We start from the raw sequence: 24974 nt of genomic DNA, 5'->3' as shown, positions 1-24974 counted from the left end.
TGATAGTTTAATCAAAGCAGACAGGACAGTTTGGCAGGATGTTTTATATTATTAGCCTATTATTATTATTTTTTATTTATTTATTTATTTTAGCTCAATTTTCGCAAATAATTCTGTACAGTTGCCTGCGTGTGTGTGTGTGTGTGTGTGTGTGTGTGTGTGTGTGTGTGTGTGTGTGTGTGTGTGTGTGTGTGTGTGTGTGAGAGAGAGAGAGAGAGGGGGGGGGGGGGGGGGTGTAAGGGGGCTTTGGAGTGATTCCCTGTCGGCCTACTTCTTTTCCTCCTTCCCTGAAGTCTCTCAGGTGAGTTCCTCCTTCCCCCGCGTAGCTGATTGGACCACAAGAGAGATCACCCTCTCTGATTGGTTAAGCTTTCTGTCAGTCTTCGTCTGCAGGTAGCAGGTCCATACATGAGCACAGGTAAAACCGACCTGGGAGCCAGAAAAGAGGGGAGGGCTGTGGAATAACTTCGTAGCTTTCAGCTCCAGTTGGGCGCAGTAAACCTTAAAAAACAGTTTTATGAGTGTGTAACCCCCAGATTCTGAATATATATATTTGTGAAGGTGATTATTCTAATGGCAGCGAGTGTAGGATTGGCTATGAATCCGCCGCACGCGACAGAAGAAAGGGCGGTTTTCACGCAGCTGAAGCCGGTGAGGATGTCTGGAGCGGACGGCGCTGAGGACGCATCCGTGTTTGAGGACGTGAAACCCGGGGTGAGAGTCTCTGCTGACCTGCTGCGTAGAGCCGGGCTCTCGGTGAACCAGTGACCCGTCCTATACATGTTTTAACTGCTCGGTGTTGATTTAGTTCCTTTTTTTTTTTCTTTTTCTTTTTTTACCTGCACTTTCAAGCCTTACGCCTCGTGTCTGCAGGGTCTGCCCCCTCAGAATAAAAGCTAGAGTTGAGGATAAAGAAAGCTGGTAACAACCGGTTTATTACCGTTTAGCTGCACGTTCTGCTCCTTCTCTGCTTCTAGGCTACCTGAGAGAAGTGAAGTCACTGGCAAATCTCACACTCACCTGACGTTAGGAAACTCAGGTTAAGTTTACCTGTATGCACAAATCATTCAAATTAAACTTTATTGGTAGTTCTGCTTTGAACACAGGATTCACTTTTAGTAGATTGAACATGGGATTGCTTTTAATTTAGACTATGTGTGCTTTTTAAATATTTTATAAATACAATGGCTTCCACTAATATTGCATTTATATTGATTGATTATTTGTTTTAAATGGGCCATATCCTTAGGTAATGTAGTTAAGTAGGCCTGTGGATAGAGAAAAGGTGATGCAGTCTGTCACTGTTGACATGTTTACTGTGTGGGAAAGCGATAAAGAGCTTATTGTGGCTGGCTGTCATGAACTTGATATTTGCACTGTGTAATAGCTTAGAATACACTTAACTAAATACTGGCTTTGATCATTTTGATTATTACACTGAGCTTGGTCTGAGAGCAGCTGAGCACATGTTTACACTTTGAGTCGTGAGGGCCATCCCTGCATGCAGAATCTGTCCAGTCATGGGATTTGATCACATGATGGACAAGCATGTTGAAGTTGAAACAAGTGCAGAATGGCCTCTTTTCCATCAATCATCATGCTCCTTTTATAAATCTCTGTGTCCAGCATGAAGCCCATGAGTTCATGTTGCTGTGGTGCCAGAACACGATTGAGGATTCAGGAAGTCAGAGCCGTGTGCCTAATTGATGCCAGAAAATAAATTAAATAGAATAAGTTAAACCTCCCTGACCACCCCCTTTTGTTAAAGTTTAGCACAACATGATCACAGCAGAAACGTGACAGCTGCATTAAAGTTAAATGGCTTTGGATTGTGTACCAGCCGTGAGCGATCACAACACAGCGCAAACAGAAACCAGATGCCTTCGGATGGTGATGAGTTTGGCCTCCTGCCATGTGCTTGGTAAACACGAGGTAGACCCCCGAGGTCCCAGGCCACAACAGCCCCGTTCCTCTGAGGACCCCAAGTGACCTTTACTGTGCAGTGGATTTGATAGATCAGAGTTGGTGCATGTGGGTATGGTGCTGTCTGCCTTTGTCAGGTGTTGTACCAGCATGCAACACAAAGCATCATGTCTGAGTTGGACGGCCTTTTATGCAAACATGTATGAGAGCGGTCACATGGTGGAGCCGTCTGTGAGCTGACTCTTTCGGCATCGCCGACTGAATTCTGGTGGCAACCAACATCTCTAGGCAGCAGCCAAACACTTGTGGATTATTGTGTGGCACGGCCTTTAGGTTTAGGCCTGTTTCAGCCAGAAAGTGCACTATGCAGCAGTAAAATATTTATGTTGGATAAAACGTTGTATTTGCAGATTATTGTCTCAGATCATTAAGTCTCATTCAGCCACAGTGTCAGTGCTGGTGTTGTCTCTGTGTCTAAGCGAACTCATTTTGAATGAATTCTGTTATGAGCGAAACTTCTTAAAAGCTAAAACAGGTGTAACAATGTCTGGAAACCTTAAGGCCTTGTAGCTACAGGTTCTTTTTGCTTGTCTCTCTAAACACAATATAAATGAAGAGTTATTTTCAGGAGCTCTGTAAGTTACTGTGTCACCAAAGACATAATCTTGTGTGTTTCATTGGATGTAGGAAACACTGTGTACTGTACCTTCTCTGCCTGTGTTGTTGCAGATAAATGTAGGACAAGATGACCGTCATAAACAGAAAGTACTTTACAGCCTGAATGAACTGGTGAGAGTGCTTATGGGATGTGACACAGCTGAAAACCTGACCATGATCAAAGCAGCAAATGTTTCGGCTGTCAATCATTGACCTGATTATCATAAGACCAAATCTTGACTTATAGGTCAGATTCCTGAAGTTATCAGCTTCATACAGTAGTTTTAAATTAACAATAATGTTACAGTGTAAGTGGCAAGCCTTTTTTGGATTTGCGGTCTGTTCTGCTTCTGCCTTCTCATCTTTAACTTTCTGCTTTCCTTCCTGGTGGAGTAGACAGAGGAAAAATATACATATGTAAAACCATTAACCATTAGCTGACAATGAGATGCTCTAGAATACAGGATTCCTGATGAACCAAAAGGACAATATTTTTATACTATGGCCGATTTAACTGAATTGTGAAGGTTTGATGTAGATTAGTAAGACAACCAATTCAAGATGATAAATTAGTGTCATACCAGATGTCAGAACAGTGAAAATCTGAGCCAGTGGTAGCTTGACGAGCACAGGCGTCTGCAGAAAGCTATAGTCATACATCACAGATCCCAGGATTATCTGTGATGTACACCCACATGTGCTAATGTCCAAAAAATGCTGCTCCCTTGTCCAATTGACAACAGGACATGGTCACACCCACCAAAGTGACAGAATTAGAAGATGTAGCAGGTAGTTGACAAGCTAGCATAAAGAGGCAATAGCATACTGTGACCACAAGTAGGTAGTGAATAACATGACTGACATGGACAGAGAGATTTCACTTCCACTTCGGTATCGTTTTAGCTGAAGACTATTTTTAGCTTCAACTGGTTAACCACTGCTTGTGTTGTTTCCATTTACTTGAGACAAAATGGCCAACATTCACCTGCTTTTCCCTCATATCTTGTGGCAGGGACATGCAGTGCTTTGTGTTATGCAAAACATGACTTTGTGAAGAACAAAGATGTCAGGTTAAGTGAAATGGTCACCCCTCAGGCAAATCCATGCCAACCACAACACAGATGGTTTACCTTATGTGCTCTTGATTCGCAGTGAAGGTGCATGCAGTCAGTTTCTTAAAACACATTCCACACAGATCACAGTTCACTCTTTCACAGTCACTCTCTTAGTGTTCATTTCATCCTTTTTCTATAAACACAAGAGAGTTCTGGCTTAATAACGTCTGCCCCCCCCTTTTTTTTTGCTTTCTTTTTTTCTCCCTCTGAGACGCATCTTTGTGTCATTGTGTTGGTGTTTTAAAGAGCGCTTAACTCAGCCGGTGTCGTGACAGCAGTATGTTGCCCGACCTGTCTGAGCAGGACCCGCATCTCCATAGGCTGCCTCGAGGCAAGAGAGAGAGGATGATAAAAGCCCAGCTCATGAGAAAGTCACAGCGGTTTTGAAATGTCCTCAAACACCAGTCACATGCAGGCTTCTGGTTGTCCTAAAAATACTGTTGTTTTTATCAGTGTTGATTTGTGCCAGTTTTAAAAATTAGAGTCAACATCTGTAGTGAACAACAATGGATTAGTTTATATTTTTGGTGACTTGAGCCCTCTTCAACTGGTTAAAGAACTCATTAAGACCCACAAACATCAGGCTTTTGTCAGTAATGGAAAAGGGTTCAATAGCATTCACACTGGGGTCAAAGGACTCTGCAGTAGACATAGGCTCAGATCAGCAGTGATGTAAACACAGTACCCAGGTGAACCTGCTAATTGTCAGGTCTTTTCCTGCTGTGACAGCTTTCATAGCATGAACACTGCAACACACCTGACACCTGTTAAATCAGAAACGCTGTAGCCACACTGTGCATGGGGGTGAAAGAGTGAGCTGCAGCCTTGAAATAAGTTTCAAAGACACTCAACCACCAATCCAGGAGTTTCTCAGGGAGGCCTCCGCTACTTTTACGAAGCAATAACCCAGAAATAAGATCTTGCAATTCGGTTTAATAGTTTTCAAGACCGTTAGCATTTCACTTTGTGTGTGTGTCCTCAGTTAAGTGTGGTATATCATTCTTGTGAACAGAAAGGTAAACTCGACTGGTAGTGGATAAAGGAGTCTGTCGGTTGTGGGTCAGTATTTAAATCATTGATCAAGTCAAGTTGTGTTTCTGGGCACCTGATGAATGCAAATCTTCTTTTAGCTCTGTTTATTTTTTTCCCACCAACTCCTCTTTATTTCCTAAATGCACCATTTGACTATTGACTCACTGATCTTGTGTTTGGAGCTTAGCAGGTTGAGGTGTCAGTACAGTAAGGCTTTTTTTTTTTTTTTTTTTTTAGACTTAACCAAACTGATCATTGAAGTTGCAGGCAACCCATCCACAACGATGAGCTTAAAGATAATATTTAAAATACCCCAGAGCTAACCATCATTTGATCCACCTGTAATGTAAAGATACGTATTTGTTATAGCAGCTTCAAAACAGGACTAGTGCAGTACCTAGTAGCTCCCCTTGTATAACTTCTGAGGTGCCGGAGGAAAGACAGAAAACATCTTGCCAGAGGCGATTAATCCAGAAAACTGTTCTGCAGGATCAGCTTTTACAATGACTTTCAATGAATCAGTGATCATTGTGTACAGGAACAAACAGCATGGCTAGGAATCCCCCTTTTTAAAGTGCAGTCAGTGTATAAATAGATTTAGTCTGTGATTTTTTTTCTGAACTGAACTTACATCAACATGAGATACTTCATCTTGTCCTGAGTCTGAAACCCATACATGTTCAAGAAGAAACAGAAAAATGAAGTCATGTTGCTGCTGTAATGGCAGAATAAGTAACTGATATGAAACCAATTTCCAGATTCTTTAGTCATTATATCACTAAGGGGTTTCCTGTAAGGCTGAGCGCAGACGACATAAGAAGTTACATAGTAACTTCCCTGGCGTACAACCCCAGAGTGTGTTGCCAGTCACGCCTAATGATTCCTGAAGATCAATACTCAGATATGGATTAAACCCGCTTTAACATCCTGCGATTGTTCTTGGAACTTGCATTCATCCTTCTGATGTCACAATGTCCACATTTCCACTTGCTGCATTGTCGCACATGCCTTTTTTGTTTGCCAGGAAAGGATGAGATGGTTTTGGTTTTTTGACTAATGATTTGACTTCCAGCACAAACACATGCAGCTGCTTTGCATCTGAGCAAGTGTCTGTTCTGCTGACAACAAGTCCCAGCTTGCTAGAATCCCACACTGACAGACAGGTGATGGGGGAAAAGAACATGATTAAATTGTTTTGATCGCTTTTGGAGATGGTTGAATTTCCGGCAATAATGCAACAACACAACATTTTTTAAATTATTTTTGATTATAAATATGGACTGTGTTTGATAATTGGAAATAGAATTTGAGATACTCCGTTTGTGCACCTTTTTTATTTGTCATCAAATATTCAGATGTAATTGGAGCAAGGTAATACATCTGTTATTTAAGCACTTAAACCAGGTCACCGTATTTGTTTTAATCACGAGCTTGGCTGAAATGGCAGTCCTGGGTTAACTTGCCTGTGTTTCAAATTACTCTTGGCATGACTTGTTTGATTCTCCACTGGAGAATTCATAGACTGAAGTAGATAATGAACATGTTTATATTTAAAAAGAAAGACAGAAAATAAGCTAGATTGGCTGGTTGAGCTTGAATATGGTTTATTTAAGTGACAATAAAATTGAAGTTCCGATTGTGTAAGGTATCAAACCCACAGTCCACTGCCTTTACTCAGACAGTGAGCCTTAAAATGAGCAGTTGGGACTTCCTCTTATATTTTTGTTCTTAAAAGCGCAAATATATCTTCCTATGGATCAACACTTCAAATAAAATGTGAACAGTGTAAAATATGGGACCTTTGGCGCTGTGCCAACAGGACCATCTAAATACCTTCAGTACAAAACATTTGTGTCGTTGCTGCTTTGAAGTTGCAACATAAGTATTTAATAAGTCAGTTTGATGCGTCTGCAAACTCATAAATCAGTCTGATGCTGAGGCACAATGTCAATTTACCAGAAAATAGAGATTCATCATTTTGACTCATGCTGTTCTCTGTTCTGGTTGTTTGGTCTGCTGATGTCATCTGTACCCATCATGCCTGGCCGTGTCTCCGCGGCAGACAACACGGCTGGCCGTAGACAGTCACGTTGTGCTGTCTTCTAATGCCTGTGGTCTGCATGATCATCTACTGAGGCCGTGGAAGCTCAGTGATGATCTTCATTTGTCCTGAAAAACTCTTTTGCTGTGGTGAAGAAAAACAAAAGGTGAAATCATTCTGCAGTGAGACAAAACAAAAGTCTTTCAGCATCAGTGAGAACAATTGAGATGCAACCTCACCAGCAGATGACTGGAAGTTTCCTAAGGCCCAACCAACCCCCTTTTACTGTCAGTTAAACTTGTTTCAAGAGACGATACAGAACAAAGAAAGACAAGGAATAAGAATAAAAAATAGACACGTGAGAGAACACGTGATGACCTGAGTTCAGGTTCAGTTGTGTCAGGATGACTGAATCATACATGATGATTCATGGCCAGTTTTGGGATTGTGTCAGCTGTTGATGCATGTTGCAGCTTGGTGCAAGTCACAGAGAAATGAAGGTTTTTATTGATTTCAAGGAGCTTCCTAAGAAATCTCTCCATTCTCAGACACAAGGATTTCTGTAAACCATGAGAAAACACCTTTATAATTCCCACATACAATGGATCTACCAATGCAACCCCTACCTGTACTGTATTTGTAAAACATTTAAATTATCGTCTTTACCACAAAATTATACACATAGTATAATTTTGCAACCTTATGATAAAATATTCAAATAATGCCGCATAGCAAACGAACCAATGAATGTTACATCATCATATTCAAAAACTAAGACCTTGTGTATTTTGTGTGTTCTGGCCACCTGGCAGTGAAGCCAAAACAGGCCTCTCTCTATCTGTCCCTCCATCTGTGGCCATAAAACATCATCTCAGTCTTAAAGGTTTTATTTTTGCACCAATGACCTCGTGTTGTTTCCAGTTCTGTTGATGAAGCAAGCAGAGCAGGGGGCCCTGACACTATCAGTTCTGTTTTTATGGAGATCCAAAGGCAAACGGGCACGGTTTCCCTGCATTCCTCAGAGCCATAAACTGAGAACTGATGTGCAGACGGAGCCATCTGTTTTGTGATTAGCAGTGGACTAATAAAGATGACAAAGGTTGTAGCTTGGAGGTGTTTTGGGGTCAGGGGAAGCAGAATGTGAAGATCACTCCCTCTGTTTATCTGCATGATACCAGAATGAGTGGATGTGGGTAAACAAAAATTTGAGCTTAATATTTAATATTTTCACAAAATATGTCTGTTACAGCAGAGTAATGCTGCGTTCACATGGAGTCCGGCAGACGGCAAAAGGCAAATGCCGCTGGACGGAACAGCAAAAACAAACAAACGGACGGCATGATGGAAAAGTGTGTCACTATGTTGCTATGGCGATGTCGACATATTCAACTCATACGTCACATCCGGTTGAGGATACCGTCGCGGCAGACGCCAAAACTTAAAATATTTTAACTCCGGACGGCATTGCCGTTTGCCGTTGCCGGCGGCGGCGGCGGTACTTTTTGCCGGCCTCTCCCAAGTTTTACCGTCGTTCTCTCGTCCACTGACATGTGACTCCATGTGAACACAGCATTAGGCTAAAGAAACAGCACCATTCGGTCAGGACAGATCTGTTACAGCTTTAGTTCAGGTGTATATAAAGAGAGCCCTGATTGGTTAGAAGCAGCTGAAAATGGTGAGTTTTTCTTTTACAACACGGGAAAGTGGAAATTATGGAGATGCTAGTTTGACCTTGGTATCAGAGTGTGGAAACCTGAGCAATGGGATTTAATGAGAGCTGGCCCAGGTGAAAATATACACAAAACGATTTCTGTCATGTTAGGTCACATTGATTTTCATTTACAAGGTGTCTCCACACATACAGTTGGGGTAAACAGGCAAGTTATGACCTGTAACCATGATAACGTGCATAGTGAACATCTTGTCTGCTTCTATTTCTGTCAGATTTCTCCTGCTGCGTTGAAAAGTGCAGACTGTTCAAAAATCATATCAGCTGCACACGACAATAACACAACTTTGTCAGCAAATTCTGACAAGATTATGTGTCAAGCAAAGCGTTCAGTCTCCGTTGGCTGATTCCTGTACTGTGAGGACACTGAGGGGAAATAGAAGCTTTAAACAATGAGAAAAACAAACAATGTAGTAAATGGGGATGAATCATACAAAGGTTCTTTAAGGATGGATGTGAAATCGGCGTACATGTGGAAACTCCCACTCCATCCCATAAACCTGCGCAGAGCTGATAAGAGACTGTTTGTTATCAGGCAGAAGGATTCATAACAGAGCAGTTATACATGTTCTCCAATTATTAACTGAGTCTTAGTCTGGAGATACTCAACCTGTCCAACACATGAATGACACAGAGACATTTTGAGTGGTAGCACATTTGGTTTGCGTTGGCTACTGTCCAAAGATGTAACTTGGAAGGTATCTTTAAAAAAAACACAAACACACTTCCTGTCTTTAAATGCTAAGGTGTCCTCTTTTATGTTGACTTATGTTGACTTTTTGTGAGCATGTACGCAAAGTAAGTGACTTTAAAGGTCCCTTATTTGATATCTTTTCAGTTTTTGACGTACAATAGAAGTAACAATAGGTGGGTAAGCCAATCAAAAGAGAAGCTGAAAACCCTCTCTTCCTAAAAAAGTTGTCTGGCACATGCGTCCCAGAAAAAGAGGCTAAAGAAAGAAAAGATCCACATGAATCTGAGAACAGAGGTTGACAGCAAGAAGGATCAGCAGCGGACACAGCCAAGGGCACCCACGGGTCATAGCTGCCAGCACCCCAACAGCACAGGACCTGTTTGTCCCGTCCTGAAAGGCACACAGGGGCCCTCAGTGGGCAGCAAACAGAGAGGCTGTTTTTGTTTTCCTTCCTCCTCAGTAAATACCCAAGATTTTAATTTCACCAAGTGCTCAGATTGCACTGATGACAAGCTGGTGTGAGTTCACCAGTGAACGATGACGGATGAGTTAGATCGAGGACATGAACACACACAAACATGCACCCAGAGACACATTTCTGTATTTCCCAACTGCCCAAAAATTGAAAGATTTTGTGTACTGTAATGTAATAAATTAACATAGGAGACTTTGAAGTAAATACATGTAGGTACTAGGCAGTACTGTTTTGTCTTTGTGCACACAGTCTAAATATCTTTGTGATAAAGATTTGTTGTATTGTTTCTCATAACAATCTGTGCAAATGCTGTTGAACAGGTCAAGCAAAAACAGTTCTGTCTGCAAACTGAACTTGATATTATTAACAGTTAAAGCAGATATCATCGGCACAGCCGTTTCGGCTAATGCTGTGTTCAAGGCAGGCTTTTGAAACCGTAAGTTACAGCTTCAAGTCACAACTACGACTTGGTAGCGTTCCAGGTAACCCGTAGCTCGTGTTTTTACCGTCCTGTTGTCTGTGAAAGTTCCCTATAACGGCCACTCGTAACTTCCGACCCGTGAACTCGTACCAGATCGAACTGGTATGACTTCACAGGAAGGAAAAACACAAAGTACGAGTTTCCTTGAACGCACCATGAGTTAGCAGCCCCCGCCCTTGTCAGGCATCAATTGGTCCTCGTGCTACGTCACCACATTCACGCGCATCCCTTGGCTGCACACACAGCCCTTCATGCCGTTCTCTCCCCTCATTGGATAACACTTGTATCCCACAAGGAAAATTTTCTCCTCGGGTTACAGCAGAGCAGAGTGACGGAGAGACTCGTGTTTAGGCTGAAATACTTCATGTAAGTGATTGCTGACGGAAAATAGGACTATTTAGGACTTATATTAACAAAAACATTCCACTGATATCTGCTTTAATTAACAGCAAACTAAATTGAAGCCATTGGTGTAACTATTGACCCAGCAATGAAAAAACTGCACATTTCAACTGTGTGTGTGTGTGTGTGTGTGTGTGTGTGTGTGTGTGTGTGTGTGTGTGTGTGTGTGTGTGTGTGTGTGTGTGTGTGTGTGTTGAGAGTGCTGGCACTTTAGGCAGTGTTGAAACAGTCCTCTTTGCTGCTTTGTTGAGCTGCTGGACTCAACCTCCTACTAATCATCACGTCGTTAGGTCATTTGTCGAAATTATTCAATTCGGTCCAGGACTCAGGTGAACTGCTCGGGTTGTGATTTCTCTGGAGAGAGCAGTTCATCCAGTTCAGCTCTGATAAATGACTGATAAGTCCCAACGACTTGGAGACAGTTCCTGGTTTTACGTTCAAAGTCAAAGTATACAAAGACCCATGAACATAAAATATGTTTTAAAGGTCACTTCAAAGCTCTGTATTTCACACCTTTCCTGTGTTTTATTTCAAATATTGACCCTTGAGACGATACGCTGATCAGGTGACCACCTGCCTAATGTTGTGTTGGTCCACCCTTTTGCTGCCAAATACACAGAACCACATCGGAACCAGCATGAACTTCTTCAGCAGTTTGAGCAACAGAAGCTCGTCTATTGGATCGGACCACACGGGCCGGCCTTCACTCCCCACGTGTATCAATGAGTCTTGCTTTGACCCAGTCGTCTAGCCATCACAACTTGGTCCTTGTCAAACTCACTCAAATCCTTACGCTTGACCAACAACAAATCAACTTTGAGAACAAAATATTCACTTAGTGCCTAATACAGTATATCCCACCCACTAACAGGTGCCATGATGAAGTGTTATTAGTGATATTCACTTCACCTGTCACTGGTCATCACTGATCAATATTATGCCTGATCTATAATCAAATTCATTAAAATCTCACTTTATACAATATGGGATTTTCAATAAATTAATGTAATTAATTAAACTACAAATAACTAACTACATTTCAGCCACAACGAAATGATAAATTGATGGGTCTATTGAGTGGAAAGAAATTGAATCAAATGATTCAGTGCAGTGACTCAGGTGGTAGAGCAGGTCATCCAATGAAAAACCAATAAAATCAAACTATTAGAATAATTATAATTAATCAGAATCATGAGCTGTGATTGACCAGTTGAATGTTGTGCATCATGTTTATGTTAAAGTCAAAAAGAAACAGTCAGTCAGTGGAAACAAGCCAGGAGCCAGTTCTTCAGTTACACTAGTGAGATCAGTGTGTTTTGTCATCACATCTGCAGCTGCAGCAAAATGAACGGTGTGTTTTTTGTGTTTGTGGAATATTTAGTTTTATTTTCTTGGAAACCTGCAGACTTCTGTTCAATCAAAGGTCACTTTAGATCCATCCTGATGTTTTCTTCAGATTTTGTCGTATCACTCTCATAATTAGCTGCTCACTTGTTTCCCTCGTGGTTTTGTCTCCACCTCTCTTGCTCCTTTGTCCTCTCTCATTTCATTCTCCTACTAGTGTGTTTCTCTCTCTCTCTCTCTCTTCACCCCCCCTTCATCATTTCTCTTGTGCTGTGTGTCTGTTGTCATTGTGAGGATCAGATTTGTCTGGCAGGTCTATTTATACCTGACAGTGTTTAGGTTTCTCTGCCTGTTTCTCATGCCTTCAGCTCTTTGTTTTGGTTTGGCTTAGTGCTTCTTTCTTTTTTTTTTCTCCTTGTCGTCTTCATGCATCAAACCACTTCCATGGACCACACCCGTGGAGGGAACTCTCCTCTTGTTTGTGTGTACTTGTAGTCAGTAAGTTGGTGTGTATCATTGCCTGCTTGTCCTCATATAAGTCCATGCATTTCCTTTTTTCTGCATTTCTGTATCATGCTTTTATACATTTGTACATGTGTGCGTGCGTGTGTGCGTGTGTGGTCCCTTCAGCAGAGATTATTTACTAAACGGCTTGTGCACTTCTAAAGGATTGACTGTCTGCTTCATAGACTCTGAATGACACACACACAGCAGTAAATCAGGATGAAGATCAGATGATGCCATCTGCTTAAAGTGAAGTAAACGCCTAGAATTCATCGTCTATCATCAGTCTGTCCAGTCTTGTGGCGTGACAACCTTTCCTTCTATTGTGTGTCAACAAAGGCACCATTTCAACATCTGTCACACACAAGTAGATCTGAGTGTCTCTCCCCAGTAGTGTAAGAAAACAGATATACGTAACTGTAAACATCATCCTATTGCTGTTATTATTATTGATGAGTATTATTGTTGTTGTTGTTATCACAACAAGCAGCAGCAGTAGCTCAACTCTGGAGGCCGTTGGACTTACATTAAGCAGTTGGGCGGTGAAATGGCTCCTCACCTGTCTGTTTGTCAGGGCACTGAGATCCACTGGGAAACAGGAATGTGAGGTACAGAGGAGGGGAGGATGATGATGGAGGAGGAAGTTCTGATAGCAACGTTTCTTTTATCCTCTTGCTTTCATTCCCTCTTGGATTTTCTTTTTCTTATTTGTCTTATTGGCGCCTTATCTCCGCCCACAGTTCATTAGTCTATCAAAGTAATTACACTGGTTAAACAAATTATTTGTGCTACACAGGCATTGTGTCAAAGCTGCTAGGCTCTAACCACATCTCTTTGATGTTCCATTTGTGAGTTTGAGCAGCCACAAAGTGTGGACACACCTCAGTGTTGGTGATTTAGTTGGCTTACAATGAAAATATGCTCACCTTTGATTGAAAACAGGTTTACAGTATGCTCCTCTGGTGTTTGGGAAATAACAAAGCACTTAAATTGAAGTCCTCCTATAACCTTCTCTCTCTTTTTTTTTTCTTTTCAGATTCAACTAGAGTTGGACAAATACCTGCCGCAGGTCAGCAGTCCTCTCTTGACCACCTCGACCGACATCGGCGACAAAAAGTACAGACGAGAAAGCGCCTCTGTCGTGGATGAGTACTTCTCAGAGGACAAACCTACCGCCCCTTACAGCCTCAACATCAACGTCATCCTTCCCAACACCACTCACCTCCGCACAGGCCTCTACAGGCCCAACACCAAGACCCTCACCCCCCAGCAGATCAAAACAGAACCCGGGCTGGAGGTACCTTGCTCGATCGCCGCTTCTTCCACCCAAGCTTTGCCAGACTTCACCTCGGTCTTCAGCCTGCCGCCCGTGGTCAACAGCGTTTTCATCAAACCGGACATGAGCTCTGGAGGAGCGGTCAGCGTGTCCGCTCGGTCTCAGCAGCAACCGAATTTGGACACAGACCTTCACATCGGACCCCAGCCCCCCCAGCCGCAGGTCTACCACATGCCCATCGCCAGCTGCGCTGACCTCACCATGACTCTGTCGCACTCCAGCCCGGCTGGGACGCACGCCTCCTCCTCCAGCGGCCGGACCATGCTGAACCTCAGCAGCGCCGCGTTGCCCACCAGCAATGGCAACTACATGATGGAGCAGCAGCTGCAGCAGCATCACCACGGTTACTACCAGGCCACCGCCAATTCATCCCAGCACACGGCGCCCCACAGCCTGCCGCCCTCGCCTCCAAACTCCCAGCCCGGGAGCCCAGACGGCCAGGCGGAGCTGCTCAGCCTGGCGCCCCAACCTCCACCTCCATACCTGCTGGGAGGGCTGAAGGTGACGGGGTTGTCCTCTCACGCCATGCTCATGACACACGGTCAGGGCGTCCTGACTGGGCCCAAGTACAACAGGCGGAACAACCCAGAGCTGGAGAAGAGGAGGATCCACTTCTGTGACTACCCAGGTCTGTGCTTTATGTCTTCTTCACTAAAATACACGTTGCAGTAAAACCACTGGGGGCAAGAAACAAGCTGAGACACTCTGAAACGAGGGTAGCATTCATTCTGGGCGGCTGCAAATACTTTTATGTAAAACTGAAATATATAACAGACTGTTGTTGCCTGACTTGTTTGTTTTTTTTCCGCAACATGTCGGTGACACACTTTGCCTTTGCTCTGTACTCTGGGCACAGTGTGTACCACTGATCATGTGTAGAGGCCCTGAGGCAACAAACAAGCAGTATGCAATCCAATATCCACACACACGCACACACACACACACACACACACACACACACACAATCAACTGTTCAAACCTCACAAGAATTCCTGGGCATTGATGTTAATTTGATGCACTAACTAATGAAAACAAGTTTCAACATAAACCACCCTAACAAGTTGGTTCAAAGTCTTATCTACCAGTGTCACTGTTGTGTAAATAAACTCAATTCCCAAAGCAAAAGCTCATATGCAATTCTGCTTCTTTCGATCATGTTCAAACACACACACACACACACATCTTATCAATACGGAAACAATAATGGGGAAGAAACAAAATTGACAGAATGCTCATTATCAGTGGGAAAAAGGATCTCATCTCAACAAATACTTTAGTCTCATATGACAGCTTTAAGCAGGAGGTGTGTGTCCGTGAGCTGAGGTTCTTCTGCAGAAACTGTCAGACTTTTTGCTAATCTCTTCCCTTTGACGAACATGTGGGTTTGAAATTCTCCTTTTGTTTGTCCACCTGTTGTGTCACAGTGCACTCTCATTGTCAGTCTGTCTCATGATCGGTGTGATTTTTTTTTTTTTTTCTCCAGGCTGCACCAAAGTTTACACAAAGAGCTCCCATCTGAAGGCACACCAGAGGACACACACAGGTGAGAAAACTTGTCCACTCTTGAAATCAGTGCCGTCGGTGCTGGCAGCTAAATATCAGTGTTTCTTTTGCCATGATACAAATTACAAAGCAGTGTCTATTCACAGCTGATGTGAAAGTTTTTCCAATATTAGAATATTTATGAGTAAAATCTAATTTACAATATAGATACAAGAAAATAATTGAATAAAATGAGGTGACTAATGACTAAAAATCTGGTATAAGAGTCATGTTTGTCAGGCGCTGCTTAATTTACCACAGCAGAGGATAATCTTGCTGATTTTGGTTCTATTTCACCTTTCACAGTCGCTACAAGTGTTGTTTATTTTTCCTTTCAGCTTTATATGTTATAATATGGAAGAAAATAATTTCAGGTGCAAAGCTCGATGATACTAACCACAGGATTACACTGCGGGTCCAGATAAATTCATTGTTTTGTGCCGGGTTTGTTTTTTCAAGATGAGGATTTTGCATAAACTCTCCTGTGAAATGGTATTCAATTGTTCTTTCTGTGCACAATTCTTAATTAAACCTGCAGTACAGTCCACTCTTGATCTCACCTCTGTTACCATTAAGCTGTTACTATTACTCACATATTTTTATACAGCATAGTCTGTCAAATCGCCAGTTTCGATACACCCATCAAGTATAATAGAGATGAACACAGAGAAAAGGAAACAGAACAGAGAGGCAACGTTAGTTTGCTTAAGAGTTTTTTTGTGTGTTTTCTTCACCATGTTTATACATGCTCATACCTGTCCTCCAATCCTCCCCAGAGAGAGAGAACAAAAAGAGGGAGGGAGGGAGGATGAAGGAAAGGGGGGGGGGGGTAAAGGGGGAGGAAGACACACAGTTAAAATAAAGGCCAAACCAGTTACTCCTGCTTTTCAGTCCCTTTTCAGAGGATGGAAGAGGAGGAAGGTGGGGAGTTTGCAGAAGGAAGGGGGATGGCTGGTTTCGATGTGTTAGCCCTTCTGTAAGATGAAACCTTTGGATTCCCCGGAGCCTCAGACCTTGATTTTAGAGATTGCCTCGGGTGATTAACGCTACTGAGCTGCAGTAGCGTGAAAACAGTGACAGAGAGGGAGAGAGAGAAGGAAAGAGAACACATGAATGGATGTACAGATAGAAACAGATCTCCCTGTGGTCATAAATAGATATGAAGAGACTTTATGGATGCCAGTGAGGAAGTTGGGTTCGTTGCAGCAGCAGCGCAAATAGACAGTTAAACATGAAGTGAGAATGGTAAACAAACAGAAAGCACAGAAAGAGTTAAGAGATTCTATCCACTCAACAATGTCAACACAAATGTACAAATGACTCATATGAGTCGCTGTAAGGATGGACTGGGGATTGATTTCTGTATGTTTAAAACAGCACACAGGTAGCTGCTGCGCCGTTACCATGGTCATCAAGGTGTCAAAGCACATTTTCCTAGAGCCTTGTAGAGTATAATGTGGTCAGATTGACTCTTTTTTATTCATTTATCAAACGGTTGTTGTGTTTGCCAGGCTAGGAGGTGATGAGGTCATTGAATGTGTTCAGTTAGCCATTAATTGTCTAGTCTTTGTGGCTTTTGACTCTTCAAAACAAAGCTGTGTCCCTCTACAATCCATTTCAACTATAGAGGTTATGCCTGCTCAGATTGCTTTAACTGGTCCAATTCATAGCCTTGAAATAATTTAAATGATCCATATTCTTATTCTGTCCTGTTCTGATAACATAACCATTCTATAACCTTCTCTGACCATCAAAATGGTAACCACTGCTGAAATTCACTCCTGCTCAGTATTGCCAATTTCACCCTTGAGAAAGCTGCCGACAGTCACTCGTGTTGAGTCAATTACAGTCAAGTGCATGCCCTGGTCACTTTTTGCATCTTACTAACTGTCTTCACCCAGGATTTGGCTGCATGAGGCCTGCCCAGTCTTGTTTTACATTCAGTTGGTGACTCATGAGTTCAGCATGTTAAGGAACATCAGGCTGACAATAGGGAATCAACATAACCCTTAGCAGAGTGTTGGGCATTGCATAGAGCTTCAGGTATTACTGTTTCTTCTCTCTTCGTTCTCAGTATTTTTTTCTGCAAATCATGTTCAGACATCGTGATCTGTGTGATTCATCATATCTCATCTTTCACAATCGGATCTGGTTCACTTAAACACACAGCTCAATTTTGATAAGGGTTATTTATTTGACATCTTCCTATGTCTGGAGTGCCTCAAGGCTCCATACTTGGTCTTCTTTTAATTCTGTTTCTACTGTACGTACTTGCCCCCAGAAAAATCTGGCTCTTTGAAGTCATCTTAAATGAATAATTAGTTTGAGACCTTACATTAAACCTAGTGCCCTAAATTATGAAGTTTTTTATCCCTGATTTACCTCCTGAAAATGAGTCATGGGTGATCTTTATCAAAATCAATCGGTGCTGCACAGCGTTTGCCTATCTGAGCGCTACAACCTGCTCACACCTTTAACATACAAAACACTGCAGCTAATCTCCCATCCACAGCAAATATAAATAAGATAAAGATAACATAACCCAACACATTATAGCCTCTTTACATCAGCAGTCAGTGGAGTTGAGGATATTGCCTTGCTCCACACATTATCAAAGCTGTGGTTCATAGATAGATAGCAAGGCAGGAATCCCTTTCTGTAATGTTCCCTGATGCAGCATGATTGTGAGTCAACCTGCATGAAGAGTGTTCTGTAGTGCAGCCAGCTTTTTTTTTTATATTTCCCGTACAAGTTACATTAACTCTCATGTGTCGGCCAACATTCTTTGACCTGAACCATCATCCCTCATTTTTTGGTTTCAATACACTGGAAGAGAGATAAGAGATGTGAGATTTTATTGTTTATGTTTTTTGTTTCATAAGGCAGCAGTATCAGGAAGTTCTGTGTGTCATCACGAAACTTTAAGTACATATTAGTCTTGTGACCAAATCTTCCTGATAAAGCAGTCATCTTTTAGTTTTCCCTCTAGCTTCCGTCATGCTGACTGCAGTTCCCAACATTGCAGGTAGATTTATTCATGTCAAGTCTTCATGTTGTCTCAAGTCCTGATTCTTGAGTTGCTTATTGCAGTCAGGGTCGGACAGTGTTGTGCCTCACTGATGCGCACTGTTTCAAAACAACAAGGGACTCGCAACGTGTTAATTTGTATTTTCTCTCTTTCCTTTCCTCCTACAAGGAAAGACATGCAGGTTAAGTTGCCTGGGAACTGTAAATTGGTGTTAACACACATTGGCACATTTTATTATATAGTAATATTCAGTTATACTGTTTGTTTTTAGTAATATTCCTCTCTGAAAGGAATACTCAGTGTAAAGAAGACGTATTGATTTTGCTGATTATACTTTTGTATGTTATGGAAATATTTTTAAATCTGGCTTTGCTATGGACTATAATATAAATAGTTTTCACTTGGTGATGGATCATAATCCGTTTCACCAGCACACCCAGCTTTGGTGTCTCTGATCGAGGCATTCAATTCAATTCAATTCAATATACTTATTATAGCCTATATAATTGTCCCCGTAGGGAAATTCGTCATGGACTTCACTGGTGGTCTGCAGTTTAAAATGTACCACATGTGAGCTGCTGATGGTGCTTGTTGTTGAAGTCCTTCACTATCTGCAGCCATTTGCTATCACGACAATCTGCCCTCACACTTGTACAGGGTGGGGGGAGGAGGGGTCCATCCAGCCTTGACCATGGCCCCAGCAGCAGCCAGTTGAGCTCTGCACATTGACTTTTGTAATTGTGTTTGTGTGTGTGTGTGTGTGTGTGTGTGTGTGTGTGTGTGTGTGTGTGTGTGTGTGTGTGTGTGTGTGTGTGTGTGTGTGTGTGTGTGTGTGTGGTGTGTGTGTGTGTGTGTGTGTGTGTGTGTGTGTGTGTAAAAAGTAGAGTGCTATCAGACTGATTAGGGAACCCTCCAGCCCTCTTCACAAACACTCACTGAGCTGATAAAGCTGAGAGGTCCACAAAGAGTTTATGGGCGTCCTCGAAGGCCTGAGAGTGTTTGCTCTTTGACTCAGTAAAAGCAGAGATGGTTATAAAATGGTTTGATTACACTCCTGATGTACTATACTAGAAGTCTGGTTAAAGTCATTCATGACATGAATGGTTTCAAGGTGAAGAAAAAAAAACGAGACAAGATGTGTGTGGTTTGAAAATAAATTCTCTAGTTCCTCCTCAGATATTTTTATTCTTCTTATCAGTACATTTGCAGGAGTGATGGATGATCTTTAAGAGAGGGTGGAACATGTTGATATGACTGCTGCTATTTCACCACGCTTCTGACTTTTGTACTCTCATCTGCAATTAGAAAATTAAATTAAGTTGAAGTTCAGGCTGATTCCTGTGTCATTCTGAGTGAGACCATCCACTACAGGACCTTTTATTTGAAATCTAGGTGCCATATTCTATCAAAGAGTAGTTATTAATAGATTTCTTGTTTTTAATCTTTATAGGAAAAACTTTTTTTTTTGTGAAAGTTTACTAAAGATAAGTGGTAAAAATATATTTTACATGGAGAGGGGAAGTCAGGAGCTGCTGGTTTTCCATGCTGAGAGTACAGGCTGTCAGAGAGACCTGAAGCCTCCTATAGAGTAAACATATATGTTCCTTATAAAGCATAGCAGCCTGACAGAGGCTGTTTTGTCCCAGAGTGATTGATGCTGTTGCAGTTACACCGCCTGCACTGTGAGTGTGTGTTTTGTTGTGTTTGTGCGGCTTAGTATTTGTCCGTTGCGATTTATGGCGCGGTCATACATGCATTCATTATGTGTGTGTGTGTGTGTTTGAAGGAGAAATATAATAGTTTGGCTGTTTTTCTAATCAGCCACCTGATCAAACAGCTGCCTGTGTGTCATGTGCAAAAAGTCTATAAAGGCTTTTAAAAAACGTCCATGTGAAGCTCCTTGATGACAACACATACACTGAAATCATTGATGTGACCGCAGTAAATACAGTGCAGACACCATAAACTATACTTATACTTTATGAAACTGTGAGAAAACTTCCAACAATACATCATATAAAAGCAAAGCAGAGAAACAGATGAAGGACAATGGTGAATGGCATAAAACATCACATGCTGCCTAAAAGCTCAGTAGTACTGTAGCTGGTTGGACACTATAGATGTGTGGATTTAAACACAAAACTTCATACTGCCCTTTTAGACTAAAGGAAAATGAAAGCATGTGAGGATGGATGGCGGGGTAGGTTTTCACCTGACCTTTTGGCAGCTTGTTTAGGAATATATACCAGCCGAGTGTTTGTTCTGTGTGTGTTATGTGTCGTGTTTCACCGGCCTGTTTGCTCACCCTCAAGGATATTAGTCTGAGAGAGAGAGAGAGAGGTGCTTTTGACCCCGGCAGTGCAACTATAGAGCAAAACCAAACACACCTGCGAGTCGAGAGCCTCTGCCTTTTATATGGAGACATTCGTGCTCCACCTCTACACACACACACACACACACACACACGTCAAGTGGTTTGCTCTGGAAACAGGATATTGTCTAAATATGAGGCTGAAGTGCTCCTGAGCCTCTGATGTGGGGTTTAGGTGTTTGTTGGATTAAAACAGACTAATTAGGTTTAATTGTGTGGGGATAAATGGGATCCACGGTGCCCCAAAAATGGGTTTAAAAGCTAGTATCATGTTAACACTAAAACAACATGTTTTCTTTATTAAAAATAATTTAATTGCAAAACCACAAGAATGAGGTCTTTCTGTTAATCCATATCTTTTGCTGTCACTTATTGTCACCCATTTCCCCCCTATGCTCTTTGGACCCCACACTTAGCGAACAGCTGTCACTCAATGATCGATGGTCAATAGCAGACTCTATCTAATCAGCGCTAAGGGGGGGGGGGGGGGTCCTATGCTGGTAATGAGCACTTAATGACCCAAACAGCTGAGGATAGTCACGCTCCCTCAACCCTGACTCTCAGAAAAGTTTCCGGCCAAGGACACAAATTAGAAGCAACATTTGGTGACATTAAAGGTCTACAGCACAGTGGTGTTTCTTTATCTTAGACTCAACAAGTCCAAAGAAAAACGTTCTTCTCAAGAAGTTTTGGACACCGAGCAAATATTACAAGGCAAAAATCAGGAATGATTCTAAATATAGAACAAACCAATGATAAGTCCAGACTGGATCTTTTATTCATTTCAGGAAAGTTCATCATTCCAGGATATAAAAGGGCTTGAATTCTCCGGAAAGTACGAAAACCACAGTATGAGGAATCTGGCTGTACTGTATGTCTCGGTTATCTCCTTCTCTCCTCTATTTGTGCTCATGCCTCACACAGATTCCCAGACATTAATTTCCACCTCTGCTATGAAAGATGACATTTTTCTCTCATTGTGCACATACCAGCCTTTTAAACAAAGTTTTTTTTTCTCTCCCTCTTTGTTGATGATTAGCTCACACTGCAGCAATCATACATTGTGGCACAGCAGAGAAATGACAGTGTTTGGGTGGGGTAGGCTAAGCGTTGTGTTTAAAGTATTCATTATTCTTCAGTGCTTTGTATTCCCATTTTACACATTTTCTCTGTGCCGTCTGATCACAAAACCAGGTGGGGGGGGGGACTTGATGTATTTCCTGAATGATCAAGAATACATATTCAATAGGCACATGCAAGAGTTACGTAAGTTTTAATCCACCTCCCACCTCCACACACCACAGACATATTTGGATATTGTCAGAGTGAGCAGGAACTTCATAAGACATCAGATGCAAAAATGCTGATTAGTTTGATAATTACAAATGAAACTATAAATAAAGGTGTGTCATTGACTATTAGAAACAGAGCTGTGATGGCATATACATACACATGCACATGCCCACTTGTACACACAATATCCTGCAGTTTCCTTGCCAACTTAACTACTCAGGAATTTGATAAAAGCAACATCTTGCAGCTGTGATGGTGTTTATAAAACCTTTGATGATGTGCGAATGAAACATCGTTCTCTGTTCATTCATGTAAAGACATGATGAGAAGCAGCACACTGATTCTTTCCTGCTCTTTCAGTCTAATAAGGAAAATCCCTCCATGAATGTTATTGTATATGTTCACAAACCAAAAGAACCTAGACATCCTGTGAAATGATTGTGTGTATGTGTGTGTCTGTGTGTGGTACCTTACCTGATAGTTGAGTCCATTGTGTCAAATAGTGCAGCATGCAATTTTATCTCACCATTCAGCTTCATGGAAATGAGCGCCATGTTTACAGGAGGCAGTCATGAAAACCACAGGCGCACACTGTCTCGCCCACAGGACTAACTGCCATTTAAAAATGCCCAAATACTGAGTATCCCCATTTAGAAGTACAGCTACACACAGGTGCACAATGGGCTTGTGTTGGCAAGGGCACACTCTACCTCCACATTCAGCTTTAAGGGAAGGAAGTTTTTAGTGAAACGACCTAATCTGCACAACCTCAGTTGTAAACTTTCAAAAAAAACTTCAATCTTTTGCACATGATTGACTAAAGGAGAGCACATCAGGGTGTGATTGGATCAAAACAGGAATAAGGATGTTGCTCAGGGTTATTTCTTGCTTTTAAACAGCTGCTGGACAGCTTTTTATTCTTAATATTATACCACCTTTATTGGCATTTAGTCTTCAGGTAACAAACATACAAAGCCCTTGTGTCAAATAATGGACTATTGTTGACCTGGACACTTCCTGAGGTGATTCTGATCCAAATATGTTAAGTTATGAAGAAAAAGAACCAAAAAAGTGATCCTATTTGTATGAGACTGTCCTGTACATTGCTAAGTCTTCTCTCCTGTGCTGTGTCTTGCAGGTGAGAAGCCGTACCGTTGTACATGGGAGAACTGCGACTGGCGTTTCGCCCGATCGGACGAGCTCACCAGACACTACCGGAAACACACCGGGGCCAAACCCTTCAAGTGCATCGCCTGCAGCCGCTGCTTCTCCCGCTCCGATCATCTGGCCCTGCACATGAAGCGTCACCAGAACTAGCGCAGCTATACCTGTACACACACACACACGTATATAGACACACACACACACACATTCATGCACGCAGAGTGCAGTATCCAAACATGACAGCCACCAGGACCTATCAGCATTAATCAGGAACAGATACAGAACCAAGATCATCACTGTGCACCTGTGTTAACACCATTTCTCCTTCCTAACATAAAACAAGTGATAGCAGGCATCTACACAATCCAATGGTAGTTATACACAGGTAGTGTGTTTATCAGGTGGGAGCTGGTGATGGATCACATCCATTGGGGTTATTGATTGTTCATTGGTTGGATCTGTGGGAGATGGGGTAAACTTTATGATCGCCTTGTGAATTTCCTCATAGGAATCTCATGGTGGTTTGTACCTTCCACAAGCCAATAATGAGGATGATCTGGAGATTAAGGGTTAGTTATTGTAGATGTGTCTGACGAATTGGCCTGTTGTAATGTAATTAACCGCTCCGTTATCCAATCATCATCACCTTTTATGGAAACCGGGAACATACGTCCAGGTATATGTGGACATAAGACCAGAGCGCGGCTGTATAGCATGCAAAATGTCATGCAGTTTAGCATTGGAGCTCCTCCAGGTTCTCATTATGATATGATAAAGCCCATCACCTGCTATCAGTCAACACAGTGTTTGCTGACGACTTAACACCAGAGCTAATGATCTACCAGGGACTCTGAGATGATTTTGGTGTTCCCATTTCTGAACAGTTGAGGTCTGTTGATTTTAAAACATACACTACTCTAGCTCTCACACACACACCACATGCCTTACTTCCTACTTCCTATGAATGTGGGACTCCGTCTCAACACATCCTGGACACACTTTCTTCTTCCGTAACGACGACAACAAAATGAACTATTTGTTTTCCTGACAAATCTGCTGCCAAGTCTTCACCGTCAACGCTGTCCTGTCACCATCTTTTTTTCTATTTTGAGGTATGAACTTTTCAAGGAGAGGCGGTGACGCTTTTGTAAATATTTGTTAATATGTGTGCATAAGTGTGTCTGACAATACAATGAATGTATTGAGATTTATACTTGACTTTTTTTTCTTTTTTTTTACATTGAATGTTAATATGAGTAATATTCCATGTTGAAACTTCCTTGCAATACAGTCTCCTTGCAAATGCGTGAAAAAAAACAAAACAAATAATCAACAGATACAATCAGAGAGAACTCTCCATGGAAAAAGTTAATAATCGGCTTGCGTTGCCTGCTGTAATACCTGTCGAGCTCAGAGCAATTTGCCAATGTTTGTATCCATGACATTACCCGTTGCCAAGGTGACCAACCTCCTTTGATGACGGTTTGCTTGCAATTTCTATTCAGCTTGGCTTCTATCCCCACTTTTTTTTTCTCTTCCTCTCTCTCTGCGTATTTGTTTAACACTTGAGCTAAAGAAAGGCTGAGATGGGTGGATAGACCTCTTATGTAATCAGTCCTGATTGTGGCGGTGGATTAGACTCTTACAGATTGCAGAGACAGGCGTGTTAACCAGGATGAACGGCAGGTTTACATGCACACGGTTGCATTACATTAACTGTTGGTGTGCGGCCTCTGCTTCTCCTCCACCTGGGAATGCCCACACATTTTTGTGCAGTGGTGTAGCCGTTACATTTGTCAACAACAGGAACTACAAAATGACAAGAATGCTGCACTGTACAAAC

At 42.0% G+C, this 24974-nt stretch overlaps 1 protein-coding gene across 1 annotated transcript; it reads left to right on the top strand.

Annotated features, from left to right (window-relative positions):
• The first annotated feature begins 428 nt into the window (after positions 1–428).
• klf5l (Kruppel like factor 5 like) lies at positions 429–24460 on the top strand. The gene is made up of 4 exons (XM_085798332.1): positions 429–714; positions 13434–14361; positions 15217–15276; positions 23106–24460. Exons 1-4 carry the CDS (start codon positions 574–576, stop codon positions 23282–23284), a joined length of 1308 nt encoding a protein of 435 aa, XP_085654458.1. The 5' UTR covers positions 429–573; the 3' UTR covers positions 23285–24460.
• Positions 24461–24974: the final 514 nt, after the last annotated feature.

Source organism: Trachurus japonicus, chromosome 14 (assembly GCF_045865225.1).
Source record: "Trachurus japonicus isolate A0001 chromosome 14, Traja_1.0".
Taxonomy (NCBI): domain Eukaryota; kingdom Metazoa; phylum Chordata; class Actinopteri; order Carangiformes; family Carangidae; genus Trachurus; species Trachurus japonicus.
This window is presented reverse-complemented; position numbering and strand designations above follow the sequence as displayed.